The 27,857-nt window shown below is 36.9% G+C and overlaps 1 protein-coding gene across 4 annotated transcripts in view; it reads right to left on the reverse strand.

Moving 5' to 3' along the window:
- Positions 1-2,326: 2,326 nt before the first annotated feature.
- The window catches only part of PPP2R5E (protein phosphatase 2 regulatory subunit B'epsilon), a 186,086-nt gene continuing 160,555 nt past the window's right edge, over positions 2,327-27,857 (reverse strand). For 3 of the 4 annotated variants that reach the window (XM_043982630.1, XM_043982627.1, XM_043982628.1), the window contains exons 9-14: positions 25,891-25,944; positions 25,742-25,792; positions 24,340-24,459; positions 17,525-17,652; positions 14,593-14,694; positions 2,327-7,026 (exon numbers count right to left, since the gene is read on the reverse strand). In XM_043982630.1, coding sequence (XP_043838565.1) covers positions 6,927-7,026; positions 14,593-14,694; positions 17,525-17,652; positions 24,340-24,459; positions 25,742-25,792; positions 25,891-25,944 — 555 coding nt within the window. In that variant the 3' untranslated portion in view covers positions 2,327-6,926. The remainder of the gene's footprint in view (positions 7,027-14,592; positions 14,695-17,524; positions 17,653-24,339; positions 24,460-25,741; positions 25,793-25,890; positions 25,945-27,857) is intronic. The other variant, XM_043982629.1, reaches the window with a different exon arrangement.

Genomic DNA, 27,857 nt, shown 5'->3' on the forward strand with positions numbered 1-27,857 from the left:
AAACACAATTTTCAACGTTCATTTTTAAAACTTTTTGTTCCAAATTATCTCCCTACCCCATCCCTTTTGAGAAGGCAAGCAATTCAGTAAGTCATACATGTGCAGTCATGCATCTCCATATTAGCCAGGTGTTCTTTTTCATAAACCATATTCATTCTTTTTTCTAGATCTTTTGGGAAAAGTCTAGTAAAACCTATGGATCCCTTCTTAGAATCATGTTTTTTAATGCACAGATTGATACACCTTGATGCCGAATCCCAGTCTCAAGGGCCATTTTTTAGTTGACTTTTAAAGTATCTTCTAGTCTCATTCAGTTAAGCAACAGAAAACTTCCCCTTCAGACACACTATACAGCTGACTCAACTTTAAAGGGTTTTGTCTTGAGAGAATACATTGGTGCAGTGGATAGAGCACCTGCCCTGGATTCAGGAGTACCTGAGTTCAAATCCGGCCTCAGATAATTGACACTGACTAGCTGTGGGCAAGTCACTTAACCCCAGTTGCCTCACAAAAAAACAAAAAACAACAAAAAAGAGAGAATACATGTCACACATAAGAACATGGGAACCTGGCCCAACATGATCTCTATCCCCTACCACAGCAGCAGCACCTTAATGTGGCTCTAAAAAGGGATGTGACTTTAGAAGATGCTGTTTAAGGTAGGAAGCATCTCTTCCAACTCAAAAGTCTGTTACTGCAATAATAGGTAATTTAGAGCCAGAAAGGACCACCAAGGTCAGTCAGAGTAATGCCTTCATTTTTCAGATGAGGACATAGGGGTCCAAGGAAGGTGAAGTTACTTGAACAAGGTCGCTGAGGCTATAAATGGCAGAGCTTGGATATGAGTTCAGTTCCTTTGACTCAAAACCCCACCATTTGTCACCATACTGTGCTGACTTTACTGAATTACCTTGCCCTTAGGTAAACAGTTTCTCATTTAAATCATTACAAGCTGTTATCCTTGAACATTAGAAATAGCAGTGACTGAAAACTAATGTTTAGTAGTTTAGAATTGAACATAAAACAGCTTCATTGGATTAGACTGAAACAGGACACACAAAAATATGAAATAGGATTAATTAAACAGGCATTCAAAGTGTCTTTTGGAGCTGGGAGTACAATTCAAAATTGGATAAGGCTGTCAAGTTTACCCTAAATTGGGAAGGGCTAGGAAAGGAACCAGCATGTATTCAGGCACCATGCCTGGAATTTTTACAAAAATTTTCTCCTTAAATCCTCACATGAGCATGCATTGAGCACCTATTGTATGTGCCAGGAACCATACTGAGAACTTTTACAAATATTGTCTTATTTGATCCTTACATGAGAATGTAAGTAGTTAAGCAATTACTACTTGGGCCAGCAAGAACTAGGTGGCATAGTGGATAGAGTGCTGGGCCTGGAGTCAGGAAGCAAATCTGGCCTTTGACACTTACTAGCTGGGTGACCATAGGCAAGTCACTTGACCCTGTTTGCCTCAGTTTCCTCATCTATAAAAATGAGAAGGAAATGGCAAAACACACCAGTATCTTTGCCAAGAAAAATCCAAATGGTCACAAAAAATCAGGCAGGACTGAAAACAACTTAACAATAACAAAATAAGTGCCAGGCACTATGCTGAGTGCTTTTACAAATATGATCTCATATGATCCTTACGTGAGCATGCATTTACCACCAACTATATGACAGGATGAGTGTCATTAGAAATATTTTTCATTTGATCCTCACATGAGCATGCATTAAGCACCTACTTACTGTATGTGCCAGGCACTGTGCTGAACACTTTTGCAAGTATTAAATCATTTGATCTTCCTATGAGCATGCATTAAACACCAATTATGTGCCAGGTTGAATTTTTTTTTACAAATATTAATTCATTTATTTGATCTTCCTATGAACATGCATTTGAACATGCACCTACTACATGTGCCAGGCTGTTACAAATATTATCTCATTTGATCATCACAACAAGCCTTCAAGGTAGGCACTATTATTACCCCCTTGTCCTATTCTACAATTGAGGAAACTGAGGCAAACAAAGGCTGAAATGACTTGCCCTGGGTCTGAGGCAGGATTTGAACTCGACTCCTGACTCCAGGCCACCTGCTCTATTCATTCACTGTGCCACTATGACAAAAAGGCAAGAGCATGAGCTCAGAGCAAGACTCACCCGATAAACTTGCCCAACGTTCCCCAGCTAGGCCTCATCCCCAGAGCAACCACATCACCCAAACCATTGAATCCTGCTACAAGAATGTTGCATAACATCCCCCAGTCCCCATCCCACCTGGTCACCCAAGAACAAAACCAGCCAAGCAGTTGGAAACTCGTCATTGCTTCTTTATTTCGATGCACCCACAGTACAGAGCCCTCCACACACGCGTGAAAGGAGAAGGTTACATTGATATTTGGGAGCACCAGTCATTTTGTCCTTGTTACCACCTTGAAGAAAGTAAATCACTTCCAAAAAATGACATTTTGGAATCCCACGGGTTTAAACACTCAGCTTGCCCTTGGTTGTCAGTCTCAGGAGGAAGTAGCATATATACTTTAGCCGGAGCTGGAAGATTGTTCTGTGGCATTTTCTTTTAACGTTTGATGAGGAACAGAAGATTTCCGCAATCTGGTCAGGCCAGTCTCTATTTTCATATGCAACTTTTCATATCAAAAAAAATTTTTTCATTTTATTTCTACCCACAAATAGATGAAGTTAAAAAAAAAAATAACAAACTAATGGACCACAGCATTTCTAAGGGGGAAAGTGAACTTTTGCTGCCCTCTCCTGCTGAAACAATGAAATGCTAACATACCAAAAGATAAAGCTAATGCTAAATCCTTTAACCAAAGCGTGAACATGTCATTCTTTATACTACAATCAAAAAATAGGACAAGAAATTTATTGATAATATTTATATTTGAAAACTCCTCATTGATACATGAGGTTTGGATTACAACTTATTTACAGTAAGCAATCAAAAAAAAAAAAAGGAAACCTATATTCATACAAATCATGATATAGGATGTTTGTTTCTAAACAGATAACTGCTGCTTCAGTGGACAAAGAAGCAGCCTGTGAATTGACATTCTGTTAAATCAAAATTTGCTCAATTTTGCCTCCACAATGCACAGTCCTTTTAGACTTCCAAAACTAAATATTGAGGAATATAAAATTCATTGCCAATACCTGCTAGAAAAATCCTTTGTGGCTCACTTCCTATCTCCATTAGGAGAACTGGTTGAACCAGAATATAAAAATAAAAATATCCATGTGCAAATAAAACATCATTTGATCATGTCTAGGTGTCACCTTCTTTTCGGTATCAGGTGACTGTCACTTTTGTGATGACATTGGTAATAGCATTGAAAGAGAGATAACTCCACTCTCTGGGACAAGTTGGTGCACCCAATTTGGAAAATAAAAATTAAAAACAGAAAAAAAAAAAAAAAACCTGAACCAAACATGTTTTTACATGCTAATAAACATCCATACATCTTCCCTTGGCCCCACCCCGCCCCCCCCACAAAAAAATAAAAAAGCTTTTAAAGCTCTAAATATACTTTTTTTTTTCTTTCCATAGTGTGATTGAGCCTGCTCTATACTCAACAGGTGCAGCAGGTGCAAATGCAAGCAATTCCTGGCTCTGCACCCTGGACTGATTCCACAAATAGAAGAAAGTACAAAATAAATTAAATCCTTCTATTTATGCAAATAAGTCCAAGATGAACTGAGTGTAACCCTGCTCGTGAGTATCCAGCGGCATTAAGAGTATTTTTAATTCATTTATTTTTAAGTTTTTATTTTATTTTTTACAAAAAACAAAACAAAACAAAAAAACCAACAACAACAACAACAACAACAACAAAAAAAAAACCCAACCCACTCAAATGTTTGGGAGACCAACAAAAAAAAAACCCCAAAAACAACAAGAACAAAAAGTGACAGAAAAAAACTGGGAAAAATTGCAAGATGTGAAAAGGAATGCATGCTTGATTTAAAGTGTGAGATGGGACATTCACGGATATGGTTTTTCTATGCCCACAAACTAATGCCTTTTTATCTAGGCCACAGTCCTCTTCTGAAGACACTCTTAAACCCTCACCCTGAAACCAATATGGTAGGAACAAGGGAGTGAGTGACCAATCACTAACTACGATATTTGCTCTTTAAAAAATATATTTATATATAGTTCTGGAAATTATGAAGCAAACAAAAGTATGAGATGCATTCATCACAACTGAGTTGCAGCAAAGATCAGGATTGTGGGAAGGGACGAGGAGGGCTGCTGCAAATGCAGCAAGTACGTCCTTAAGTATGTCACATAGTGCAACAGTCAGGTTACCTCAGTTATTCTGCGTCATTGGACACAACATGACAAATGTCACATTGTCTCTTTCAGTTTAAAAAAAGTGAAAACATAGTATTTCTTCTCAGAAATTGCCCTAAGAGTTTTAGACAGGCTGCCACTTAAAGGCAGCAGATTCATGTGATCAACTCTTCATATAGGTCTATAATTCAGCTCCATTTTTCTCAGTTTGGGTATCAACATATAAAGTTGACACTGAGAATAATCTGTATAATGTCATCACATAAGGTGCAAGAAAGGTTCCTTGCCTTTTAAAATTTCAAATGACTGCATTTCATTTTCACTGGCCAGAGACGATTGGTTCATTCATCTATTAATTTAACGTCCTCAGTCTTCAAAGGCATGTTAACTGCAAATATAAGATTACACTACCCAAAATAATCATAATGCATAGTAGAAATCAAAGGCTATTATCCAAATCAAAGGGGGTGAAAGAAGACAGTTTGTTATAAATTTCTTTTTATCTTTAGTATTTGAGCTTGCACCTTTTCTCCAGTATTTTAAAAGAAGCTGTATGATCTTTGGCAGTCTCTGCCAAGTTTTTATCAATCTCCCATCAATTTATTTTTTTAAAACATCTTTAGTAAATCCCATTAAACCATGTTATTTTTGGTGTTGCATATGACTAGTTTACTGCTATTTCATTTTCAGAATTAACATTGTCAAGTTTTTACAAAGTTGCTAAAATGATAATATTCTTATGTGGCTGACTCATGTATAAACTATGACCTGATAATCCTGAAACATTTAACCTGGGAAAGGGGGCAGGGCAGCCCTGTCCATCCGTCATCCCCACTCCTTTTTTTTTCATTTTTTTTTTTCTTTTTTTGGCTTGGAAACAAGAAAACTATCTTCTACTACATACTTAAATGGATGGAGGAAAATATACAAGCCCATATTTATACTGTGTTCCTATCAAAGGGCAACAGTTCATGTGTTCATGTTTGTAACTATCACAATTAGATGCATGAACACAGTATCTGCTCTATACCATAAATACTGAGGGGACCAATGGTTTAGGATTATATCAACTCACTGTTGTCATGTCTGTAACAGATCAAAAGAGTCCTGGAAAAAATATCTTCCAATACATACCTTTCGGTATATTATTGCCACCGCATTAGCTAAATACATACTGTACACGAATCTTATTAGCATTTTACCTACCAAAGATGTCAGATTTCACTTTTAAGTACAATGCAGATAGCCAATGATATGTACTTTGTGATACAGCCCTCGTTTTTTTGTGTTATTTTTCCTTAAACAATTTGGTCACAATGCACCTTTGATATAAAAGCATTTTTAAACTTTATTATTAATACTCAGGACATAAGGAATTTCCAGATTTTTTTTTTTCAGTAGCATTTGTAGAACCGCTTTTGGTAACAAATACAGTAGTTAGGAATAAGCATCTGATTCAGAATGCATAATAATGTTATCCTGAATCCTTTCCAGCTAAAAACAGGGCTGGCGCTGGGATGAGAAATTCAACTAGAGTCTACAAAAACACTGTAACATTTTTCCAGAGGCTACATCCTCTTTTGCTGGAATACTTTATAAATACATATTAAAAAGTAAGGCAACAACTCCAAACAGTCCAAACTGTTTGCTCAACTCTTTTTCCAATTAGATCTGCAATCCCTGGAGATCAATTTCACGGCTGTACTGTTTAGTGTTTGTCTTTATTATTTCAAAGTGGTCCAAAAAGATGTATTTCAGCCATTACTAAAACAGCTCTGGTATATGTGTTCAATGATGCACATAACTAATACTGATTAGGTACTGAAATCTGTGATGTACCAGTGCCTGTTTTCAAAAGGATTCAAGACATTGATTTGGATCCATCATCAACTGATGCATGAATCCAAAATTCCCTTCCCTACCATGTTTATCACCTCTCTATATTTTACTCCTGATGTGAAAACTGAAGGAGTATGAGGACTAGCCTGGTTACTGGAAAGATGCTCGCTCACACCAGTAAACAAAACCTTTGCAGGAACCTGTGTATTCACGGCCCTGTTCTTTGTGGACATTCAACTTAGGAAGATGTGCAAAAGGAAAAGATGTCAAATTACAGTAAAGTTATCCAGAGAAGGAGGATGTTACACAAACTTATAAGGAAATGACAGTCTTTTTTTTTCCTTTTACTATAAATACATTTAACAATTTAGCAGAAAGACAAGCTAAATTTAAGATTGTTCACATTTGAAAATTGTATCATACTCTCTGCTAATGATAAATAAGGAACTCCTGACAATGGAATTTTAACATAGCAATTTTATCAACAGATCTCTGAAGACTGCTTTTAAAGTAGGGTTAGAACAATGATTATGTTTGCAAAGTTCTGAGAAGTCCATCTACTGTCCAAACTTTGGATTTAAGTCCTTATTTTTTTTTCCTTTACTTAGAGACAGGTATATACAGTGCTGTTGTAATAATGAAACAAATGTGAAATCTACTGTAAAGTTGCACAATACAGAAAACTGTTGCTCCATCTTCTACTACATAAATGTGTGACTCCACAGGTTAATAATGCTGTTGTCATTTTTGTTGTTGTTGTTGTTAAGTTGGAATGATTCCATCACGTCTAAGACCTCTCTTTAACTCCAGGTCCTCCAGTTTTTTCCACAATTCTTCACGTTCTTTTTCTTTCTTTTTCTCACTGGTGGAAGAAACAGAATTTGGTGTAAACAGGAGAGAAGGTTTAAAGAGACCAGAATCCCCCACCTACCACACATATACATTATAAATTCTGTGAGCAGTTTGGCATTAAGCTTGTCATTTCTTGGTTTTCCACACTTAGACACAAAAATAGTATTAACTGAATAAGTAGGAGATGACAAGGATATTTTAAGATTCTTTTTCACATGAATATTCTTCTATGCTCAGTTTCTTACAGAAGTACTGCCGTCTAAACTCAGAAATACAAAAGGAATAATTTATCTGGATCAGTTGTTCAACACCTTTGGGCACCTTGGTGATTTGGGGTGGGGGGCAGTGGGGGTGGTTCAAGAAGTTTATTCTTGCTTAGTTAAAAGCAAATTCCTGTGCATATAGCACCACTTTCAAAAGGAACTCTAGAAATATTATATGAGCTATATATACGAAGCCAAAAATATCTAGCCCTTCTATCACTTCATTTTTTTCTCTCCTAATACACTTAAGTAGAGTAAGGGTCTTTCCATATTGGCAAGGCACAAATTCAAGATTCTCTTATTTAACTACATATCCTTACCAAAATAAATGAAATAAAGAGCTTCCAATGACTTCTGAAGTTTCAGGTTCCTGAGGTTGCCTGTTAGCAATTTGGAGTTTGCACTCCTTACTACACATGGAATACTTAATTTACTAAATCGAAATCCTACATTTGTAATTAGATCACTTGACTATAAACCTGGGAATTTGTAACCCCAGGTAAGAAGGAGATGTGACTTTTGGGTTCTCTAACCAAGCCACATACAAATAATATACATGGGCTAATTAATAACACACTTGTAAATTACTATAACTATAACTTCTAAAATATCTTCTACCCCTTTTTACTGCATATCATAATTTCTCTGAAAATAACCTAGGAATTTAAAGAATTTTATTCCTGTATAATTTATGTTACAATTCCCTTTTAATCCAAGTATAATAGACCTAAACTGAAGAACTACTTCAATGTATTTGGGGGATTGTTATCTGTACACTGTATATACCACAGTGCCTGAAAACATCCCTATAAAATCCCTGGGTCAGTTAATCTACTCAACTTTGAAAAGCCCACTCCTTGGGTCTCTTGTTGCCTGGACTGGTGAGTGCAACTAATCTACTCGACTTAGCTGGCTACAGTCCTCGGACACAATCATCAAACCATATGAATATATGTCATCCATGCTATCTACCTACCAACAACATCCACCTCCACCTCTTGTCCTTGGCACACAAATCATTAAGACCAATGTTCCCGGAGTCGGCTTGCTCTGTAGATCACCCTCCTTGTGATTCCCCAGATACTTCCTTCCCTAGCCATGACTCCTATATAATATGTATTCTCTCTCACTGTAAGAGTGTAACCTTCTTAAGGTCAGGGAGTATCTTACTTTCATATCTGTATTCCCAGAACTTAGCACAGTGCCTGGCATTGGAGGTAGGGACAGGGACTGGACAAATGATTTCATTGGTTTAGTGAACTCTCAGATGAGGAAGCTTCCTATACCACTGCAGACTTGGCACTGTGTCTATGGTGGAACCCTCACCTGGTAAAAAGTAAGCGGTTAATGAATTTTCATTTGTTCATAGGTGAAAAGAAAACTCATACCAATGGAATTATGGAGCCTTGAAATACTGAAGTAAATAACAACCTGAATTTCAATCATCGCTCAGTTATAGTTATAGACATTGTCTCAGTCAGTTAAGTAGTGATGTACTTCCTCAAAAGTCATCTACTTTACTAAACATTTCAATCAATATCAGCTACTGCCCAGAATCCAGAAAACCAAATTAAATAAAAGAAGAGCCAAGGCATCTGTGTGGGGCAGCACAGTGAATAAGAAAAGGCACTAGATTTAAAGTCAGAAGTCCTAGATTGAAATCCTGGCCCTGAAATTCACTACCTGCTACAATTTTGGACACATCTTCCTCCTTTGGACCAAGTTTCCTCAGCTCAAAAATTAATCTCTAAGGTCCCTTCTAGAGAAGTACTAACTGTAGGATCCTCTGACCTTATGGTAGAGATCAATTACTAATGACTTCTTAGTAGTCTAAACTAATTCAGTTTGAGACCTGATAAAATGCATCTTCAGGTTCCTAACATTGAACTTAATTTAACTCAAAATCTATTTGGTGTCTAAAGAACTTTAACATTTTTGATGTTTTAAGAGGACTGAAATCAGAACACTAGGAATCATGTTTACGTAAAATGCATAGATTTTATATTTGGGAGGAAGAGTAGAAGAATCTGGCCTAGTACTTTTAGGACTTCCCTAAATCAAAAACAGTTGGAACATCAAGTCAGGTTCATATCATCCTAATTTGAAGTGAAATAAGAAAAGAAGACATTACTAAAATACTCAATTTATTTTATGCTTTAGGAGCTAATGCCCTTTCATATACATGTCAACTAATTTATTATGGCATTCTTGGAATTGTCCCCAAAAATCTTCTTTTCCAGGTATGGAATTAACAGGCATTTCATACTGACAACTTTCATTTCAAGACCTCTAAATATTTCTGATATAACGTTAATGTCACCTACATTCTTCCTCATTATTTCCAATAGGAATATCCCACAGAAATGAATTTTGAAACTTAACACCACTTGGGTATTGTCACATTCTCTTCCAATTCCAATAGGAAATAGCACTAATCTTGACATAGGAACCAAGTGCTACCACTGTAAGTACTTGGGTCACCCACACCTCTCAGCAGGCATTAACTAATCCTTGGCATTCCATGACTTTTCTCCTTACATCCTTTCTTCAAAGGTGTCAAATATGTCAGGACCAACTTTATGCTCATAATTTGACGTGTTCATTCCATTGCTTCCTGAAATCTTGCAAGCTCTATTTTTTTTTTTTGAGGAATCTAATGTGAACCACCTCAATAATAAAAAAAGGCAGGGCGGGGGGGGGGGGATCTACTTTCATAAAACTACCTATCCTAAGTCCCCAAGGCAAAGCAATGCCTTTCTTTTCCCCGAGGGTATTCCTATCTTTCCTAAGTCTTGCCTGTTTAATTCAGACAATAAATTATGAGAAGCTATTTCCAATTTTACCCTGTACTAATACCCAGCACATTTCTGAAGCCAAATAGCAATGACCTGGTCATATTTAGTGCGAAATTCTTATATTAATAGAATATTCAATCTCCTTCTCCTTCCTAGGATTTTCCACAGAACAGCCCCTTCTCCAACTAGATTAATATTAATAAGAATTCTGCTGAAGTTAATGACATATTCCATGCTATAATGATGTATCTTAATATTTATATGAATTAAAATTTTTAAACAGCAAAAATTAAAATAATATTTTGTTTATGGCACAGAATATAATCATACGTTATATTCTCGAGATGACAGCCATTATAATTAAAAGTATCCTAAAAATACCAGACAACTTCCTGATATGACAGAGCTTGGCCTCTTCTGACTACAGATGGCAAGAAAGCCTATGCCAAATTTTATAATCAAATTACTTTTCAAGAAATTCACTGTCTTTAAGAGTAAAAAAAAAAAATCTTCTAAATTAGGTGACCCTTTGAAACTGGGTTCTCCACTTGACTTTTCTCATTTGTAAAATACAATTAGCAGAAATAAAATTAAGCAAAGCAAAGCAGGTGATTCAGCAAGGTCATAGGTAAGAATACTAGAATAAATGTTAAGAGACCCAAAGAAAACTACAAAGTTTTATGATACACAGTACCTGGCATTTTGTTTGCAGGGACTCAAAATGAAACCAAAGGCCCAACCTGAATGTGCTCAATTACTGAAAGTTCTAAGACTTTTTTTTTTCATTTTTTTTCCATGTTCTTCTTTAGGAAATTAGGAATTTGGAAAAGAAACACACTCAAATTAGAAAATTAAGCATATGAAATGAGCAAAATGTTTTCCTAGGCCAAATTCATCCATGTTTCAACTGGTTCTAACACTCAAATGGTCTTAAAACAAATCAGGGGGTGGGGGGGGGGGGTTGGTTTTTTTGGTTTGTTTGTTTTGACGAGAAGAAAGCAAGACTAAAATGATGCTTTGATTAGGAAATGTAGCAGGCTCTCCCTGACCCCAATCATCAACATCTTTCTCATCATTATCATGAAAGTGTCATTAGATTAAATAAGACAGTTTTATCAGCCATGTCCTTCATCTCATCTCATCTTATTTCTAAATCTTATTATATATCCTTTAGAATCTAGGTATGAAGCCACTCTTCTCACAAAAGAAAGTGTTCTGAAAACTTCTTTCCCATACTCTCTCCCCACCCCTGCCGCCACAGAAATGAATATAAAATTAGCTCAACTTTACTAATATAGAATGAGATGGGCTAAGGATTTCACTTACTCAATTCAAACCAATTCAGTTTAAAAATAGTTTACTAAATGCCCACTATGTTCAAAGATGCTGTGCTAAGGTAGGGGTCACAAAGACAAATATGAAAAACAATTTTTGCCTTGAAGGAACTTTACTTCTAATGAGGGGCATAATGTATAAAGAGTTATAAATACAAGATAATCTAAAAACGCAGAGAACATTAACTGGAGAAATCAGAAGAGGGTTTGTACAGAATAAGGAATGGATTCCAGGCATGAAGTGGATGGAGGATGCATTATCATGGAGGAAAGAGACAGAATATCAAATTCAGGGAACAGCAAATAGGTTACTATGGCTGAAGCATAGAGTGACTGAAGGGGAATAACAATTATTAAGTCTGGAAAGGCAAGTTAAAGGGCCTTTAAATAACAAGCTAAGGAGTCTGTATTTTAGCCTAGTGTCAATAAGAAGCCATTGGTAGGGCTGGGGAGAAGGACAGGTTGGAAGAGGGATAGAAGTGTCAGACCTATGCTAAAGATTATTTGGACAGATACATAAAGAAAAGGGAGGGGACTGTTTAGTACTGTAAGCAGGAAGGCCCGACCTGGGCTGGGGGAAGGGGGTGGTGTTGAGTGAAAACAAAAGGGTAGATATGACAGACGTCATAGAGACAGACTTGGCAATTAAATAGCTATAGGGGGTAAGAGAAACAGAGAAATCAAGGATAACTCCAAGGCTGTGAACCTGGGTAAAAACAAAAAGGGATAGAGATACCTTCAAGAGAAGGCATCTGTTGCTTTCTCTAGTCAGGAGAGGCTGAGCTCTAGTACATCAGGAACTTGTTTGGGGCATTTTGGAAACAGGAAAGATGACTAGATTTGTCGAGTTTGAAATGCCAAGAGTATATCCAAATAGATGCATCTAGCTGGCAGCTCAGGAGCAATATTAGAACTGGATACATATATCTGGGAGTAGAGATGATAATCGAACCTTTGAAAGCTGATGGTTTCATCAAGAGGAGGGGCTAGGATACAGTTTTGGCAGATACTCACTGTCAGGAAGGAAGAGATAGATTATGATAAGCCAACAAAGAGAATGGGAAGAAATGTTCAGACATATGGGAGAAAACCAGGAGACAGAGTGGCATTGGGGAAGCTGAGGAATAAGATGGTGTCCAAATGGAAGGAATAGCTTGACAAAAGCTGCCAAGAAACCAAGAAGGATGAAGCCAGAAAATAAGGAAATGATTAAAAGGGCTCCATTCTCAAGAAAAAAGAAGAGAATGGGATCAAGAGCACAAGTAGAGCCATGGTAAGGAGAAGGATCAAATGTCTCAGGGATTGAAAGAAATAATAGAAAGCAGTAAGAGGGCTGGGGCAACTAGAAAGGTTTTGATATCCTAAATAGAAGAGCGGATGGAATTCATGACTAAGGCCTCAATTTTCTGAGTAAAGTAGCCATTGGTAGGGCTGGGGAGCTGAGGCAGGGAATGGGGTATGTATAAAATTGAAATTAATAATAAGTTTATAGTAGCCTCGGTCAGCAGAGCTATATGATGTTCTTCATGGGCTTTTAGTAGCAAGTGAGTAGAAGCATAGAAGGAAGATGGTAGGTTACCATGGTTCAAGTTTGTCAACACTTGCGAGGCAACAGGTCAATGAAGTATGGGAGTCAAAAGAAGAGGGAAGTGTAGAGTCAAACAGGTTAGCAGTGCCAAGACTGAAGAGAGGAGAGTAAGACCAGAGCATGGTGACAGACTAGGAGAATAAGAACATGAGCTCTCTGAGACAGAGACTGCCTCTGTTCTGTCTTCATTACGCCCCACCCCCCCAACCTGGCATATAACAGGTGCTTAATAAAGAAATGCTTGTTGGATTAAATTCCAGTTACTGTCATTGTGAAAATAAAGAATAATTTTAGAAAAGAAATGAGAGAATAAAAAGATCAGAAAATAATTTCAGCATTCTAGAAGAGAAATGGGTGATGGTAAGATCAGGGATATGACCACCCTACCTTCTGGCTGCGGCAGAACAAATATAAAGGCAATGGGGGTGGGAGGTTGGAGGGGGGGGGGGGGGTCTGATGAACTAGGAGACCAGTGTTTGAGGGAAAATTAATCTATCAACTCAGAGTTTGAGGCAGAGAAGAAGACTGAGAACCAGATTCCAAACCCCTTGAGAAAAGTGGGAGAATGACCTGGGGTTTGGCTTGAGGGGTGAGACAGTGCAACAAGAATCTAAATCTCAAAGTAATAGTATTTATTGAGTAATGGAGGGAGAGGGCTCATCTTGAAGTAGCAAGTAAGAATTAAGGAACAGGTCTACTCCTCCAGGCCCAATGTGCTGGGATGATAGTCCAAGTGGAAGGAATGAGAAAAGGTGCCCTCAAAACTATACAGGATGCTGAGGGATGAAGTGAATGTCTTGTGGGGGAGTTGAATTTCTATGAGTGTAAGAAGACAGATTCTGAGAGGAAGAGCTCTAAGACAAAGGGAAATATGTTAATGATACAACTGGGGCCATAGAAAACAGTGGAAAGTGAGTCTAAAAGGGTAGGGCTGAGGCAGATAGGGATTGAAGAGAAGTGGGTGGTAATAAATGAGGTTTCCCCCCACCACATGGCGATTCTGAATTAAAGTATTTGAATCCTGCCTATAGGTCCTCAGAAAGGAAGGCTAGGCTGGAGTCAACCCAACACCTCAGGGCAACCCAAGAGCCAAACTGCCTGGAAGTCCTGAGATGGAATGACCAGTAGACATGGTAGAATACCACAGAGGAGGCCTATTCCATGGTTATGACCCTGGGGCTAAACAAAAACCTAACAGGAGGGTAGAGCCTGCTGCATTTAGCTCTCTGTTGTAAAGAATTAATTGTTATTTGAGGTTTTTATGACCCCATCTTTTGGCTAGAATTTTAAAAACCTCAAATAACAACTAATTCTTTACACTGTCAAACTAAGGGCTGAAAACAGGTCTATGAGAGATGATATATTAACAAACCTGAGGACAGGTACTGTATTTCATAGGGCACATAACACATCAATGCATGAAATTATTTGGCATCCCACAAGGACAAAGCTAATGAACATGCAATAAATAAATAAATAAGTAAATGAAGTGCTGCATTCGACTGTAGGTTAAATCAGGCAATCTGAGCAAAGAATAAGGCAAGAACTAAATAGGGGACCTTATGCACAGCTGACAAAAAAGCTTTAAAGAGTTACCGCTGGCGATCTGACTTGTAAGTGGCTGTTAACTCGTCAAACATGGTGCTGTTCATTTCCATGAATGCCTTCAATACATTGTACACTAAAGCCACGATAGCCCTGTAAAACATGGAGGAGAGAATATTTGTTCATTGGTCTTATTTAACACTGTGATAAATGAATCCAGAGAGTACTTGAATTTGTTTGAGTTTTTCTAATTTATGTCTCTTTGTCTCGATCATTTTCCAGTTAGTACAATTAGAAGTGATCTACAATTCCACTCTTCACCATCCAAGAAGAGAATTCATTCAGCCAGAAGCTAACAATACCACCCTACCAAACTTGGTAAAGTGAAAGAATTAAGTGTGCCAAAAAATGCCAAAAAATGGGATGTTCCTAGGAAAGTACAGAGAGTAAACCTACACACATGGGCACTTAGTAATTATGAGACAAATTAAATAATTTCCTCCTAAAAGTTCGTAAATATGAGATATAAAAACTGTGGAGTCTTGCATTTACAAAAAAATTTAGCTTTTAAATAATAATCTATGGAATTCAAAAAATTAAAACTCATTCTCATAAAGACAAGATTTTTTAAAAAATGAATGAATAAACAAACATGTCATCTTGATGAGCGGTGGTACTGACAATGTGTCCAGCAGTGGACAAACATGAGTTTTCTAGTGATAGCAAAGGATTGGCTCCAATCCATCTGCTTTTGTCCCATCTCCTCCTTTGTGACCCAGTGACATATGTTTGTGAGACGCCCAGCCAAGATTCAGATTGCTGCTCCATGGTCAGGAAACATTAAGGCTAGCTGGCTTATGTTGTGTGCCAACAAAACTGAGACCTAAACACAAATAGTTTTAGCATCAACATACAATATCTAAAGTACAATCTATCTTCCAAAATAATGTCAAAGAAAAATGTACTGCCAGAAACTAATCTAGAAAGCTAGCTGGTATAATGGATGGAATATTGGCCTTAGAAACGGGAAGATTTGAGTTAAAACCCTGTTTCAGGTATTTACTGTGCAAGCTTGGGAAAAATCACTTAATAGCCTCAGTTTTCCCATCTGTCAAATAAGTATAATAGCACCTACCTCACAGGATTATTGTATCAAATGAACTAAGATTTATATATAGCACTTTGCAAACTGCTATATGTCTGCCATTACTGCTAATTTATGTGCTAAATGAAAGCAGTGTCCAGTTTCAACTTTTTACTTCTAAGTGTACTGGTTGCTAAGCTTTTGGCTCTCTATACTTCAAAGAGATAATATAAGCTCTATTTAGTTCTAAAGAATATTCTAGTCTAGGTCAAGGGCAATGGAAGAAAAGAAACATATATGCTTATTGCCCCGAACTGATCACTATGAAGAACAAGCAAACATTCAAAGAGAGAAAACAGAAATCCAGTTAATTTCTAACAAATAAGAAATTCTGTCTTGAAAGTCCCTAGTAGGTTAAGTTGGCAACTAAAAAAGGCAGGAAGCCATGAGATGGGAAATTGGTGAGACCTTGGATAAGTCACTTAACTAGACCTTACTTTTCTCATTGGGTAAATGCAGTTAGACAAGATGTGTTAGGTTTCTTGCAGCCCTAAAATCCTATCACTGTGTGAGTGATATAGAAAGGGTTTTTTCTGTTTTCTTTTGCTAGTAAAGCACCAGACCTGGTGTCAGGAAAATTTGGATTCAAATTCTCCCTCAAACACTTATTAGCTGTGTGATCCTGGGAAAGTCACTTAACCTCTGCCTGCCTTAGTTTCCTCATCAGTACAATGGAGGCAATAATAATACTTACTTTCCAAGGTTATTGTGAGGATCAAATGAGATAATATTTGTAAAGCGGTTTGCAAACCTTACAGCATTATATAAATGCTAGTGTCATAGCTATCATTGTCTTATAAAACAATTTTTATAAATATAACCTGCTAAATATATGCAAGGGAAAATGGGATTATGAAAATTTACTTGTAAAACTCTTAAAGACATACTATGAACACCCTAAATGATTTTCTTGAAATGTTGATATATATATGTACACACACACACACACGTATGCACAGATTTTGTTTTTTAAAAATTGCTGTGATTAGCTACCATGTTTTCATGGCATAAAATTGTTTTAAATGCAAATATAATGGTTAATAAAAATTAAGCATGATTTTTTTACTTATACTCAACTGAATTTTAGACCTAAATTTGAATATTTTACTTCATAATTTTTCCTCTATGGAATCTCTAAAAGGACGGAATCTAAGACACTTAAAGTCAATCCAATGCAACAAAGATTTATTTAGTGCCCACTGTGTACAGAACAAAGTTCTGTGGTACTTGGTGCTGGGAGATGCGCATGGCTTATATAAGACTGTCTCTACCATACAAGAGGTTATTGTCTCTAACAGGGAGATATGACACATACACAAAAAACCTCTAATTCCAAATAATACGTGATAGACACATCAGAGAAGTACAAAGTGCTTTAAAAGGCAGAGGCGGAAAAAAGGTTATTACTGACTAGCAGTGGGGAGGGGGAAAAAGATCAAGGAAAAATGTCATGGAAGAGTGGCATTTGAGTTGGGTTTTCACAGATGGGCAAGAATCGAATGGAGGAAAAAGGGGAAGTGAGGGCTTCGGAAGCACAGGGAATATTGTGAACCAAGATACTGAGGCAGGAAAGCAGGAGCAACGTCCTAGGACAGACAAGTTCAGTTTAGCCAGATTATAAAGGAAATGCAGTGGAATAGTATGTCATGAGGCTAGAGAGGTTGGGTGGCACCAAATTGTGGAGGGAGGTCTTAAATGCCAGGCAAAAAAATAAAAAGGACTTTGAACTTTACTTGATGATAGAAAACCACTCAGTTTTTCTGAGAATAAGGATGTAATAAGTGATGTAACCAGCTCTTAAAGTAACTGAAAAAGGCAAAATCCTGAACTAAAACTTACGGGTTCCAATGTTCTTTGGAAATCCTATAGAGACTGGAAAACATGATGGGAAGGATGACATTGGAGTTTTCCTCTATCAAACTCATGATGTATTCATTATTCCAATAATACAGTGCCCTCTCTGCCACCTTTGAAGAAAGGGAAAATAAAATAAATATCTAAAGAAAAAAAAACAGCTAATGGCTTTACAAAAGACCAAGGTAAAACAAAATGTTATCATTTCTAAGTACTTCAATATATTTTAAGTGGTCATTTTTCTTTTTCTTGTTTAAAAAATAAAATCAAATCAATGATACTTAAATCAGATACAAAATTAAATATTAACAACATTTTACTTCATTGGGGAATATATTTTAAATATCTCCACAAATTCCTAAATGTTCCTGAATTTTAGAAGGAAAATGGGATTTTGTGCCCTCGTATCTTCACGTTATCTTTCATGTTACTATTATGTAAATACTCTTTGGTTTCAAATGACATTTATCCTGCTTCTGGACTCTTTACAATCTCCAAAATAATTTTACTGCACTCTTCAAACTGCTTCAAACTTCACACCATCTTTCTTATACATCTCTTCCCAGTACAAGATGAGGTACAACCTAAGATTTCATTTGGGTCAGGCATACTGTATTAACTACAAAGTGGGACTGGTAGAGGGGAAAAAAGCTGACTTCCCGTTCTCATACAAATTAGGGACAACTATTTTAAAATGAGAACAAAATACTGGGGTGGGATGGCAACTTGTTCATTTTTCTCAGGCTTTGATGTCATCCCCCAACAGATTCTGAAGAATTTAAAGAAACTCTTAGTCAACGGTTTTGTGAAGTTATTGTTGGGGAATTTGAGAGAGAAAAAAGGAAGACTAGGACAAAACAGGAAACCAGGAAGTCCTTGGTCTAATTCTGATTATGATAGTAACCTGAAAATTGGTTCTGGGAAATTTTCTCAGTCTCTTTATTTCCATTTCTTAATTTGGAAATTGCATTTGGGCAATGATAATTAACATCTATAAAAGCTCTCAGAAGTAAAAAGGCAATGCCTGCAAACTAAGATCAGTAACTTACAGTATGATAAAAGACCCTTATGTATCCATACTGTGTTCAACTATGGTATTTGAGATATTTTATCATTTTCTAAAATTGCCATCCACCCATTGCTTTTCTTTTTCTCCAATCATCTTTGCATTCATTCATCAAGATTGCGCACTGCACTTGGAATGAGAAAACCACCTGGAATGCCGTTATTTGGTGGTTGTCTGACCTTAAGCAACACATGTAACCTCTTAAATTCAGCTTTCACATAGATGAAATAGTGACCATAAAACGTCAGGGGTCTACTGCAGACAAAGTGCTCTGTTGTCCATAAAATGTTATATAAATGTGAGCCATTATTGATTTAACTAAGTATTTACTATGTACAAGGTATTGCATTAAGAATACAGAAGAGTTAAGGAAAGTCTCTTCACTTATTGGTCTCACAATTTACTACAGGAATTAAAATGAATATAAAATATGCAAATTAGGAATTAATTCATTTAAAAGTACTAATGCACAAAGGTATATAAAAGGAACAAGATGTTGTCTTAGAGATTGCTTTCAGCTGCTGCAATCAATGAACATTGTTTAAATAATACATCCCAGCTTCAACCCAGTCCTCCAAGGATGGAGAATCAGAGAATCTCAGAATTGTAAGGGATCTCAGAAGCCAACAAGTCCAACCTTTATCTGAAAAAGAATTTCCTCCACAACATACCTAAAAAATGTCATCCAGCCCTTTGATTGATGACCCATCTCCAGTGCACAGAAATGCATTAATTCCCTAAGTAGCCTAGGAAATTTTTCTTTAAATCAAACCCCTTAGCATCTTCCACCCCTCATTAACTCTAGTTCCTCCCTGTAGGGAGACAAGTAGTACTCAGTTAATCCCTCTTCTGCGTGACAGCCTTTCAAACATTTAAATATATTGACTCTCTCCCCAAAGCTTTAAGTTTTCCAAGCTGGCTATTCCCATCCAGTTCCCTCAACTGATCACAGTGTGGCATGAACTCAAAGTCCTTCACATTCCTGGCTGCCCAACTCTGAAAATTCTCTAAATTATCAATGTTCTTCCTAAAATAGAAAATAAAGAGCTAACCATAAAATACCATATGTGGCCTGGTCAAAAAAGAGGCCAGTGCAACTGCTGCTCTCTGGGCACTATGCCTTTCTTAAGACAGCCATGATCACACTGATAATTATGGGTTGCCATTTATGACTCTTAATGAACCTCTAAGTTTTTTCAGACACAGGGATGTATACACAAGCCTTCTCCATCCTTGTAACTTCAAAGTTTATTTTTTTTAATCAAAGTATAAGAGTTTAATTTGTTCTTAATCTAAGTATAAGATTTTAATTTGTCCTTATTAAACTCCATCCTATTAGATTTGGTCAAATATTCCATACTGACTCAATCATAAAACATGTTAGCTATTTCTCCCAGTTCTGGATCATCTGCAAAGTTGATAAGCCTGCCACACATGTCCTCAACCAAGTTACTGATAAAATGTTAAGCAGCACATGGTTAAGCACAGACACCAGGGATATTTTACTAGAGACTTCCTGCCAAGGTGACATCAGTTCATTAATAATTACTAATTTGACTCTGGCCATTCAACCCATTTAAATCCACCTAACTATACTTTTGCCTAACCCATTAGGTAAACTCTATCTATGGTATCCTCTTGATCTTCCTGGTCAAAAAGGGAAATAAGGCTAGTCTGAACTGACTATGAGCACGGCTTCCCTTTCTTTATGTTCACTGATTATCTTTTTAAAAAATAGGTTCTTTTTTTTTTGCTTGTTTCTTAAAATATATTTTGTTTTAATTAGACAAGATGTACCTTCTCACCTTTCTAACCCCTTCCTAAATGAGAACACAAGAAAAACAAAACTCTTTACAAACATGTAGAGTCAATCAAAATGAACTTCCACATTGGCCATTTTCAAAAACATTTGTCTTGTTCTGCATTCTGAGTCTTTCACTTCTCTATGAGGAGGTAGGCAACATGTTTTATCATCAGTTCTTTGTAATCCCAGTTGGTCTTTATGCTAAGAATTCAGCACAATAGTATTCTATCACATTTATCTACCATACCTTGTTCATCTATTTTCTAGTTTATGGGTACCCCCTCAGATTCTCATCCCTTGCCACTTCAAACAGAGTTATAAATATTTTTGCGCACCTTGGGAGTTTGTTTTGATTAAGACTAGTCTTTCCTTAATTCACATTCCTCTAGTTCCCCCTCCCTTTTCTCCCCTTTCCCTTTCTTCCCTGTTGAATAAAATGTGTTTTTGTTCCCAACGTGTGTGTGTATATGTGTATGTGTGTGTATTCTTCCTTTTCACCAGTTCAGATGAGGTTATGCTTCAGGATCTGCCATTCCCCTCTGTCCCTTCCTCCTTGTTTGATATCTATTTCTAAACCCTGATTATTGAGCTCCTAGGTACCTGAATTCTTTCTTTCTGACTGCCTGCAGCACTTTTTCTTTGACTTACAGAAGCTCTGCATTTTGGCCATGATATTTCAGGTAGTTTTCATCTGGGTTTTCTTTCAGAAAGTGCTTGGAGAAATCTATTTCCATTTTGTCCTCTGATTTTAAGAGATCTGGGCAGTTTTCTTTTAAGGTTTATTGAAATAAGCTGTCTGGACTCTTTTGGTCTTGGCATTCAGATAGTCCAATGATTCTTAAATTTTTTTTCTCTTCAATCTGTTTTCTACATCTGTGTGAGATACTTATACTTTCTTCTGTTTTTTTTCAACCATTTGACTTTAATATTTGTTGCCTTGTGGAGTCACTGGCTTCTATTTAAATTTTCAGGGAGTTTGTTAATTGGGCAAGATTTTGTATCTCTTGTATTACTTCCCATTTCCATTCTTTCTTCCATAACTCTCATTTCTTTTCCATTTTTTTCTTCAAGAGTTCTCATTCCATTTATAAAAACATTTTTAATTCTTTTTTAAAATTCTTGCTTCATCTCTCCCAGAAATTCTGAGTTTTTGCCTAATATAGTTTTGTTTTGTTTTGTTTTTTCCTGAGGAATTCCTTGTAGATGTTTTGGAGTCATTTTCTTCTACATTTATGTCTTGAGCATCTCTGTCACCAGAATTGCTCATTATCATAAGGGCCTTTTTTTTGTTTGCCCATCCTTTCAGTTTCCTCCCTGACTTCAGACCTGACATTAGGCCTGACCTCTGCCACCTTTCTAGAGGAAAGGTTTGGGCTGTTTCTTAGTATATTGAATGTTGTGTTATTCTAAGATCTCAGGGACAGGCTGAGTACCTGTAAGCATTCATACTTCCAAAGCAGTCTGACCCAGGACAAAGTCTGATTGCTTGCTCCTCCTCTGCTCTCCCCTCTCCCCCACCTCATCTGAATTCTTCAAGTTCCCGGTCTGGGTTTGGGTACAAGAATAGATTGCTTCTAGACTCTGCCCCTATCGTCTGATAGGATATGATGGTTAAGGGTGGTTCAGTAGGTTTTCATCTGAAATTTCTGCCTTGGTTATTTCTCTTCAGCTTGGGCTAGATGCTCTAAAGGAGACCCTGCTCTGCACCTGGTGTCTGAGCTACACCACTGCTTCTGCTGCTGATTTCAGAATTTCCTCCTTTCTCCATACACAACCCAGGACCTCCCCACTTGGACATCACTCCTCTGCAGCTCTCCTGGATCTGTAACATAGCACTGGATAGCTGGTGATAAAGTTTCAGGTTTGTACTTGTGCCCATCACAGAGCCCTGGTGTGAATCTGGAGGTGGCCCCAGGAAGGGTCTGGACCCTCCTTCTACCCTCCTGTACAGCTTCTCTCTGGGCACTGGAGAGCTCACATGTGGCCTGGTCTCATGCCCAGTCCACACATCCCTCTTATTTTCTAATGCTGAGCTGGGCTGGACTCACTGTGACTTTTTTTGGATTTCCCCATCAGGATTCAGTCTGGTACATTTTCTAGATCAGTTTGTAGAAGAGTTCATAACACTGGTTCCTACTTTCTAGAATTTCTCCATGAATTGAAATCAAATTCACTGTCTTATATAGTTTGTCGACTTCATTTTCTTCCTTTTTTGAAAACTGGGATATTTACCTTTCTCTAACCTTAATGTATTTTTCCCATTCTCTACATTCTTTCAAAGATTACTGACAGGGGCAGCTAGGTGGCACAGTGGATAAAGCACTGGCCCTGGATTCAGGAGGACCTGAGTTCAAATCCAGCCTCAGACACTTGACACTTACTAGCTGTGTGACCTTGGGCAAATTACTTAACCCTCATTGCCCCCCACCCTGGGGGGGGGGGGATGAGATATTACTGAAACAGTTCAGTAATAACATCTTTCTGTACTCTAGGGATTTAGTTCCTCTGGGTCTGATGAGATAAATATGATTGACGGTTAGGTATTCTCTTATTATCACCTACATGTCTTGAGCACTAACATACTACTGGCCATTTTTGTCCTGCTCCAACCAGTTCGAAGACTACTCTCCATGGCAAGGATAAAAGCAAATATGAGTTAAATAGCTCTGCCTTCTCTTAGTGATTAGTTATCACTATTTCATCTTCACCAAGTGACAGACTTCTTCCTTTCTTGATTCCCTTCTTTTACCCCAAAATAAAGGGGGGGGGGGGAGAGAGAAGAAATCCAGTAATACCTCCCTTCCTCTTCCTTAACAAAAAATTAGCTTTCTTGTTAACCATTTTTTTTTCTAACAAATCTCAACTAACTCTGAATGTTAGTCCTCTAGAGACTTGCACTAACAGATTGCTAACTTATCTAGAGTACCAATAATTCTGACAAAAACTGAAAAACTCCGGCCAACATCAAGATGTATGATCTATAAGGTGACCTGCAAGCTTTATCAGAATAAAATCTATTTTTATCTAGATATTACGTAGACAGAAGGTGTCATTATACTGTCCCTATGCACACTTTACTATTGTGCTGTAATTTTATCATAAGATGACATAAATACACTGTGCCTTTTGAGTGCTCCAACCAAAAACAAAACCCTAGCTGTTCATTAATATCTCCAACTTGGGAAGAATAGAAGTTAAAAGAAAAGAACCTCTCTTAGAGCTGATATGTTATGAAACAAATTTAACATAATTAACATGATTCATAAAGGGAATCAATCTTTTGTCAGGTTTGTGAGTTTGAAACATGTCTTCTGCCCAATTTTAATGATACCAAAGACACTTACTTAGAAGGCACAGTGGTGTAATGGAAAAGAGCACTAACATTGGAAGGCTTGAACCCCTCCCCCACTCAGCTTCTTATCTCCCAAGATGACCTAGATCACTTAAACTGCCTCAGCAGGTTAAGTCTCCTAAGCTATTAACAGGGAGGTACAGAAAATGATCTCTTAGGTCTCTCCTGGCTCTAAATTGTATGAAATAAACAACAGAACCCAACACTTTATCACGTAAGAAAGAACTTTCTCCATTACAAATCGTTTTTCCAACAATATTCTTTGTTCAAATTAGAAATACAGTAAATTTCTACTGCCCTCCACTCTGTGACATATGGCCAAAGGTAAAGTTTGTAAGTGCTTTTTTCCTACTTAATGTGGCTATAAAGTATATGAGCTTTAACTGAACTTTTTCTGATGTCCTACACAGACAAAAAAATGTCAGTCAAACCATGGGTTCCTAAAATCCATTCTACTTCTATCTCACAGATAGGAAACTTAACTAAAACAATCCCACTGTCTACACGCCGAGGGAAATAATAGCTTACAGTTAAAAAACAAAACAAAAAACAAAGAGTAGGTCCTCTCCATCACTGACCTGAAAGTGGGGACTAGATACACACTTGGCGATTTGTTTAAACAATGGTTCCTGAATTTTAACAAACTGTGATGGTTCAATCACATCCAAAATTTCTTCCAGCTCCCCAAGGAACATGACCTAGAAAATAACAAGCACAAGCTAAATACAAAATTTCAGGATCTTTATATTGAATTTTACTAGATGTTGAGAATATGTTTATATATATGGTCAGTTGTAAGAAAATCTTGTATATTAAAACTTGTATAAAAGAGGGGGGAAAACACTATGTCATGTAATTTGTGTGTGTGTGTGTGTGTATGTGTTTTACTTTACAAAGTATTTGACATATGATACCTCTTCAAATTAAGTTAATATCTTGAAAATATGATTTGCCAAAAAAAAAATTACATGAAACTTTTCAGTGACATTATCATCTCCTATCACTAACACGCATACCTGCAGTCTATTATAGCAGGCACACATTGCCACAGAGGAACTTTACTGACTGTTGTCACATCACCTTCCTTTTTTTAGTGACAAAATCAGGGCTAGCATTACCACATGTGGTTATGTATAAGTAAATTACTACAAGGACATTTTTGATAGGTGATGGACAATTTTAAGGGAAGTTGCTCTAAGGAATTCAGAAATGTACAGATGCTTTTATATACACATGGAAAGGCATTCATTATAGTCCAAATATTTGTAGATAATCTTTACTCTCACACACACACACACACACACACACACACACACAGAATTTAGCAGATGGTGAAACTCTTAGTAGTGGTACCAGATAAGCTATATATCTGCATGTTGTCTTCCTCAGCAGATATATTTTCAATTTTTGTTTCTCTATCTCCTTCATCAAGTACAGTGCCTTAGGCACTTAATAAATGCTTACTGATTGCTAAACTATAATAATCTGACAAAAGACACTTAGAACCTAAGTGATGGTACAAAGAAGACATGATTAGACTTCTTTAAGATAACTTCAAAGGAAATTGGGAAAATTACTTGAAAGGAGGAGTAAATTAAAAGCAATGTCTATGACAATCCTTTCATAATGACATAACAGAATTTTCTGTATACTTGTGAACTGTTTTTGGAGGGGGACATATATACTTTAGATCCTTTCTATAGCAACGTTAAGAATCTGTCAAAAAAAGAAAACCACCAGGAAAGGCAAAACCATAATAGATACATTTCCTAAGTCTCACTTAAGCCTATGAAACTTACATACTGATAATAACTTACAGGGCAACTAGGTGGCGCAGTGGATAGAGCACAGGCCCTGGATTCAGGAGTACCTGAGTTCAAATCCAGCCTCAGACACTTAACACTTACTAGCTGTGTGACTCTGGGCAAGTCACTTAACCCCAACTGCCTCACTAAAAAAAAAAAAAAAAAAAGAACTTACCTCCTTTTGACTACACGTTTTAGGCCAGAATTTCATTAACCCTCTAATAACCTAAATGGAAGGAGAAGAGAAGAACACTTAACTATTCAAATCCACAGCCACAGAAAAAAAGGAATTTTAAATTGAAAAAGTACCAAAGTAATAATTACTGGTTCTGTGAGTGAAGGATCTTTCTCCAAAAACTGTACTATGCAATATGCCAACTGAAAGAAAAGGAAAATACTAGATTACAAGTATTCTTTACTATGAACTCCAAAAAGCTCTTTTTAAGACTTAACAGTACACAGTGTTCATATTTAATGTTCTGCTTACTAAATTTTACCTTAACTCAATGGAGGAAAAACCCAAAATGAAAACTATTTTTAAAAACAAAACATCCTTATAACTAAACTCTAATAGAAAGAAAATTATAGTCATTTGCATCTTAAGACTGGAAGAAGCCTTATAAAAATCACTTCCTTTTACAGATAAAGAAACTGAGGTCCAACATCCTAAAGCAAAGTGGTGAGTTTGCGACAGAAAAAAAGGACATGGATACAAGCCTTACTGACTTCCAGGTCATACAGAAGGTTTAATCTATCAATCCACAAGCATTTATTAAGCACCTACAATTTATGTGCTGGGCACTGTGCTATGTGCTGGGGATACAAATACAAAGTATGCGATGATTCCTACATTTTAACTGGGGAGTCAACATGTAAATACATAAGAATTTACAAATTTAATACAAAGTAGTTAAATACAAGATTGAAAGAGATGGCACTAGCAGCTGGAGCTTCATGTAGAAGATGGGGCTTGGGCTGTGCCTTGAAGGAAGAAAGGGGTTTTTATAATGTAGAAATGAGGTACTGCATTCCAGGCATAGGGGACATCCAGTGCCAAGGCACAGAGATGGAAGATCTAGTATTGTGTATGAGGAACAGATTGAAGGTGAGATGATTGATCACAGAATCAAGAGGAAGAGTGACATCCAATGGAAGCTAAAAAGATAGGTTGGGACACGGTTATAAAGAAGACCCACATGGTCCTTTCTGTACTTAAGAATAATTAATTTGGCAGCAGTGCATTAGGATGGGCTAGAGCAGAGAATGGTTTGAGGTGATAAAAAAATGAACCAACATGGTAACTATGTCAGTGGAGAAGAAGGGTGGAATGAAAGAGATGTAATGGAGGTAGCTGCAACAAGACTTGGAAACTGATTGGATATGACAGGTTAGTGCCAGCAAGCAGTCAACACAAAGGTCACAAAACTGAAAGACTGAGAAAATGGAGGTGCTCTTGACAGAAATAGAATAGTTTGGAATGAGATGAGTTTTAGAGGGAAACTACATTGTTTTGTACATGCGAGTTTGAGATGTCTCTGGGATACATGGTTTGAAATGTCAAATAGGCATGTCTGAAGCTCAGGGGAGACTGGGGCTAGGTATATACTGAGTCATCTGCATCAAGATAAGCCGATGGGAGTTACTATAGTCACAAAGAGAAAGTGTAGAGAGAGGAAAGAAAAGGACCAAGGCCAGAGCCTTATTGAATATCTACAATTAGGGTACGGGTTTTAGTTTAAGTAATGAAAAAAAAGAAAAGGAAAAAAAGTCACATTCCAGTAAAATTTTAAATTCTCTGAATTTTGTTTGAGAGATCTTTTTTGAACAAAGATTCTGAATAACTATTGGTGTTCTGCAACAGTGTCTCTTTGCTGTCTCTGGAAACACCAGCAAAATAGTAATTTGGTTTTGTACCAAAATAATGCTATAGTAACGGGAATTTATTAAATATGGTACTGACCAACATAAGCAAAATTCTATCACATTGGTATGCAGAAAAATGAAGTGTCTGGCATAGATAGGACCTGACGAAATCTTGAGTTCTGAGTCTGAAGTAAATTCATTTAGGGTAAACATTCTTTTACATGTTTATTAAATGTGATTTTGTGTTCCAAAGACAAAAACCAGGATTTGTAGGAAGGACTTATAAAATTTTTTGGAAAGCGACCCTTGTGAAACATTTAAAGATAAATTAAAAACACATGGGCTAAAATGTCCTTGAAATAGGGGTTTCACATTTAAAGAAGAAAAGCACTTGGAAAAATGTATTATATATTTAGTCTAACTTAAAT

The sequence above is a fragment of the Dromiciops gliroides genome, chromosome 2, assembly GCF_019393635.1.
Source record: "Dromiciops gliroides isolate mDroGli1 chromosome 2, mDroGli1.pri, whole genome shotgun sequence".
Lineage (NCBI taxonomy): Eukaryota > Metazoa > Chordata > Mammalia > Microbiotheria > Microbiotheriidae > Dromiciops > Dromiciops gliroides.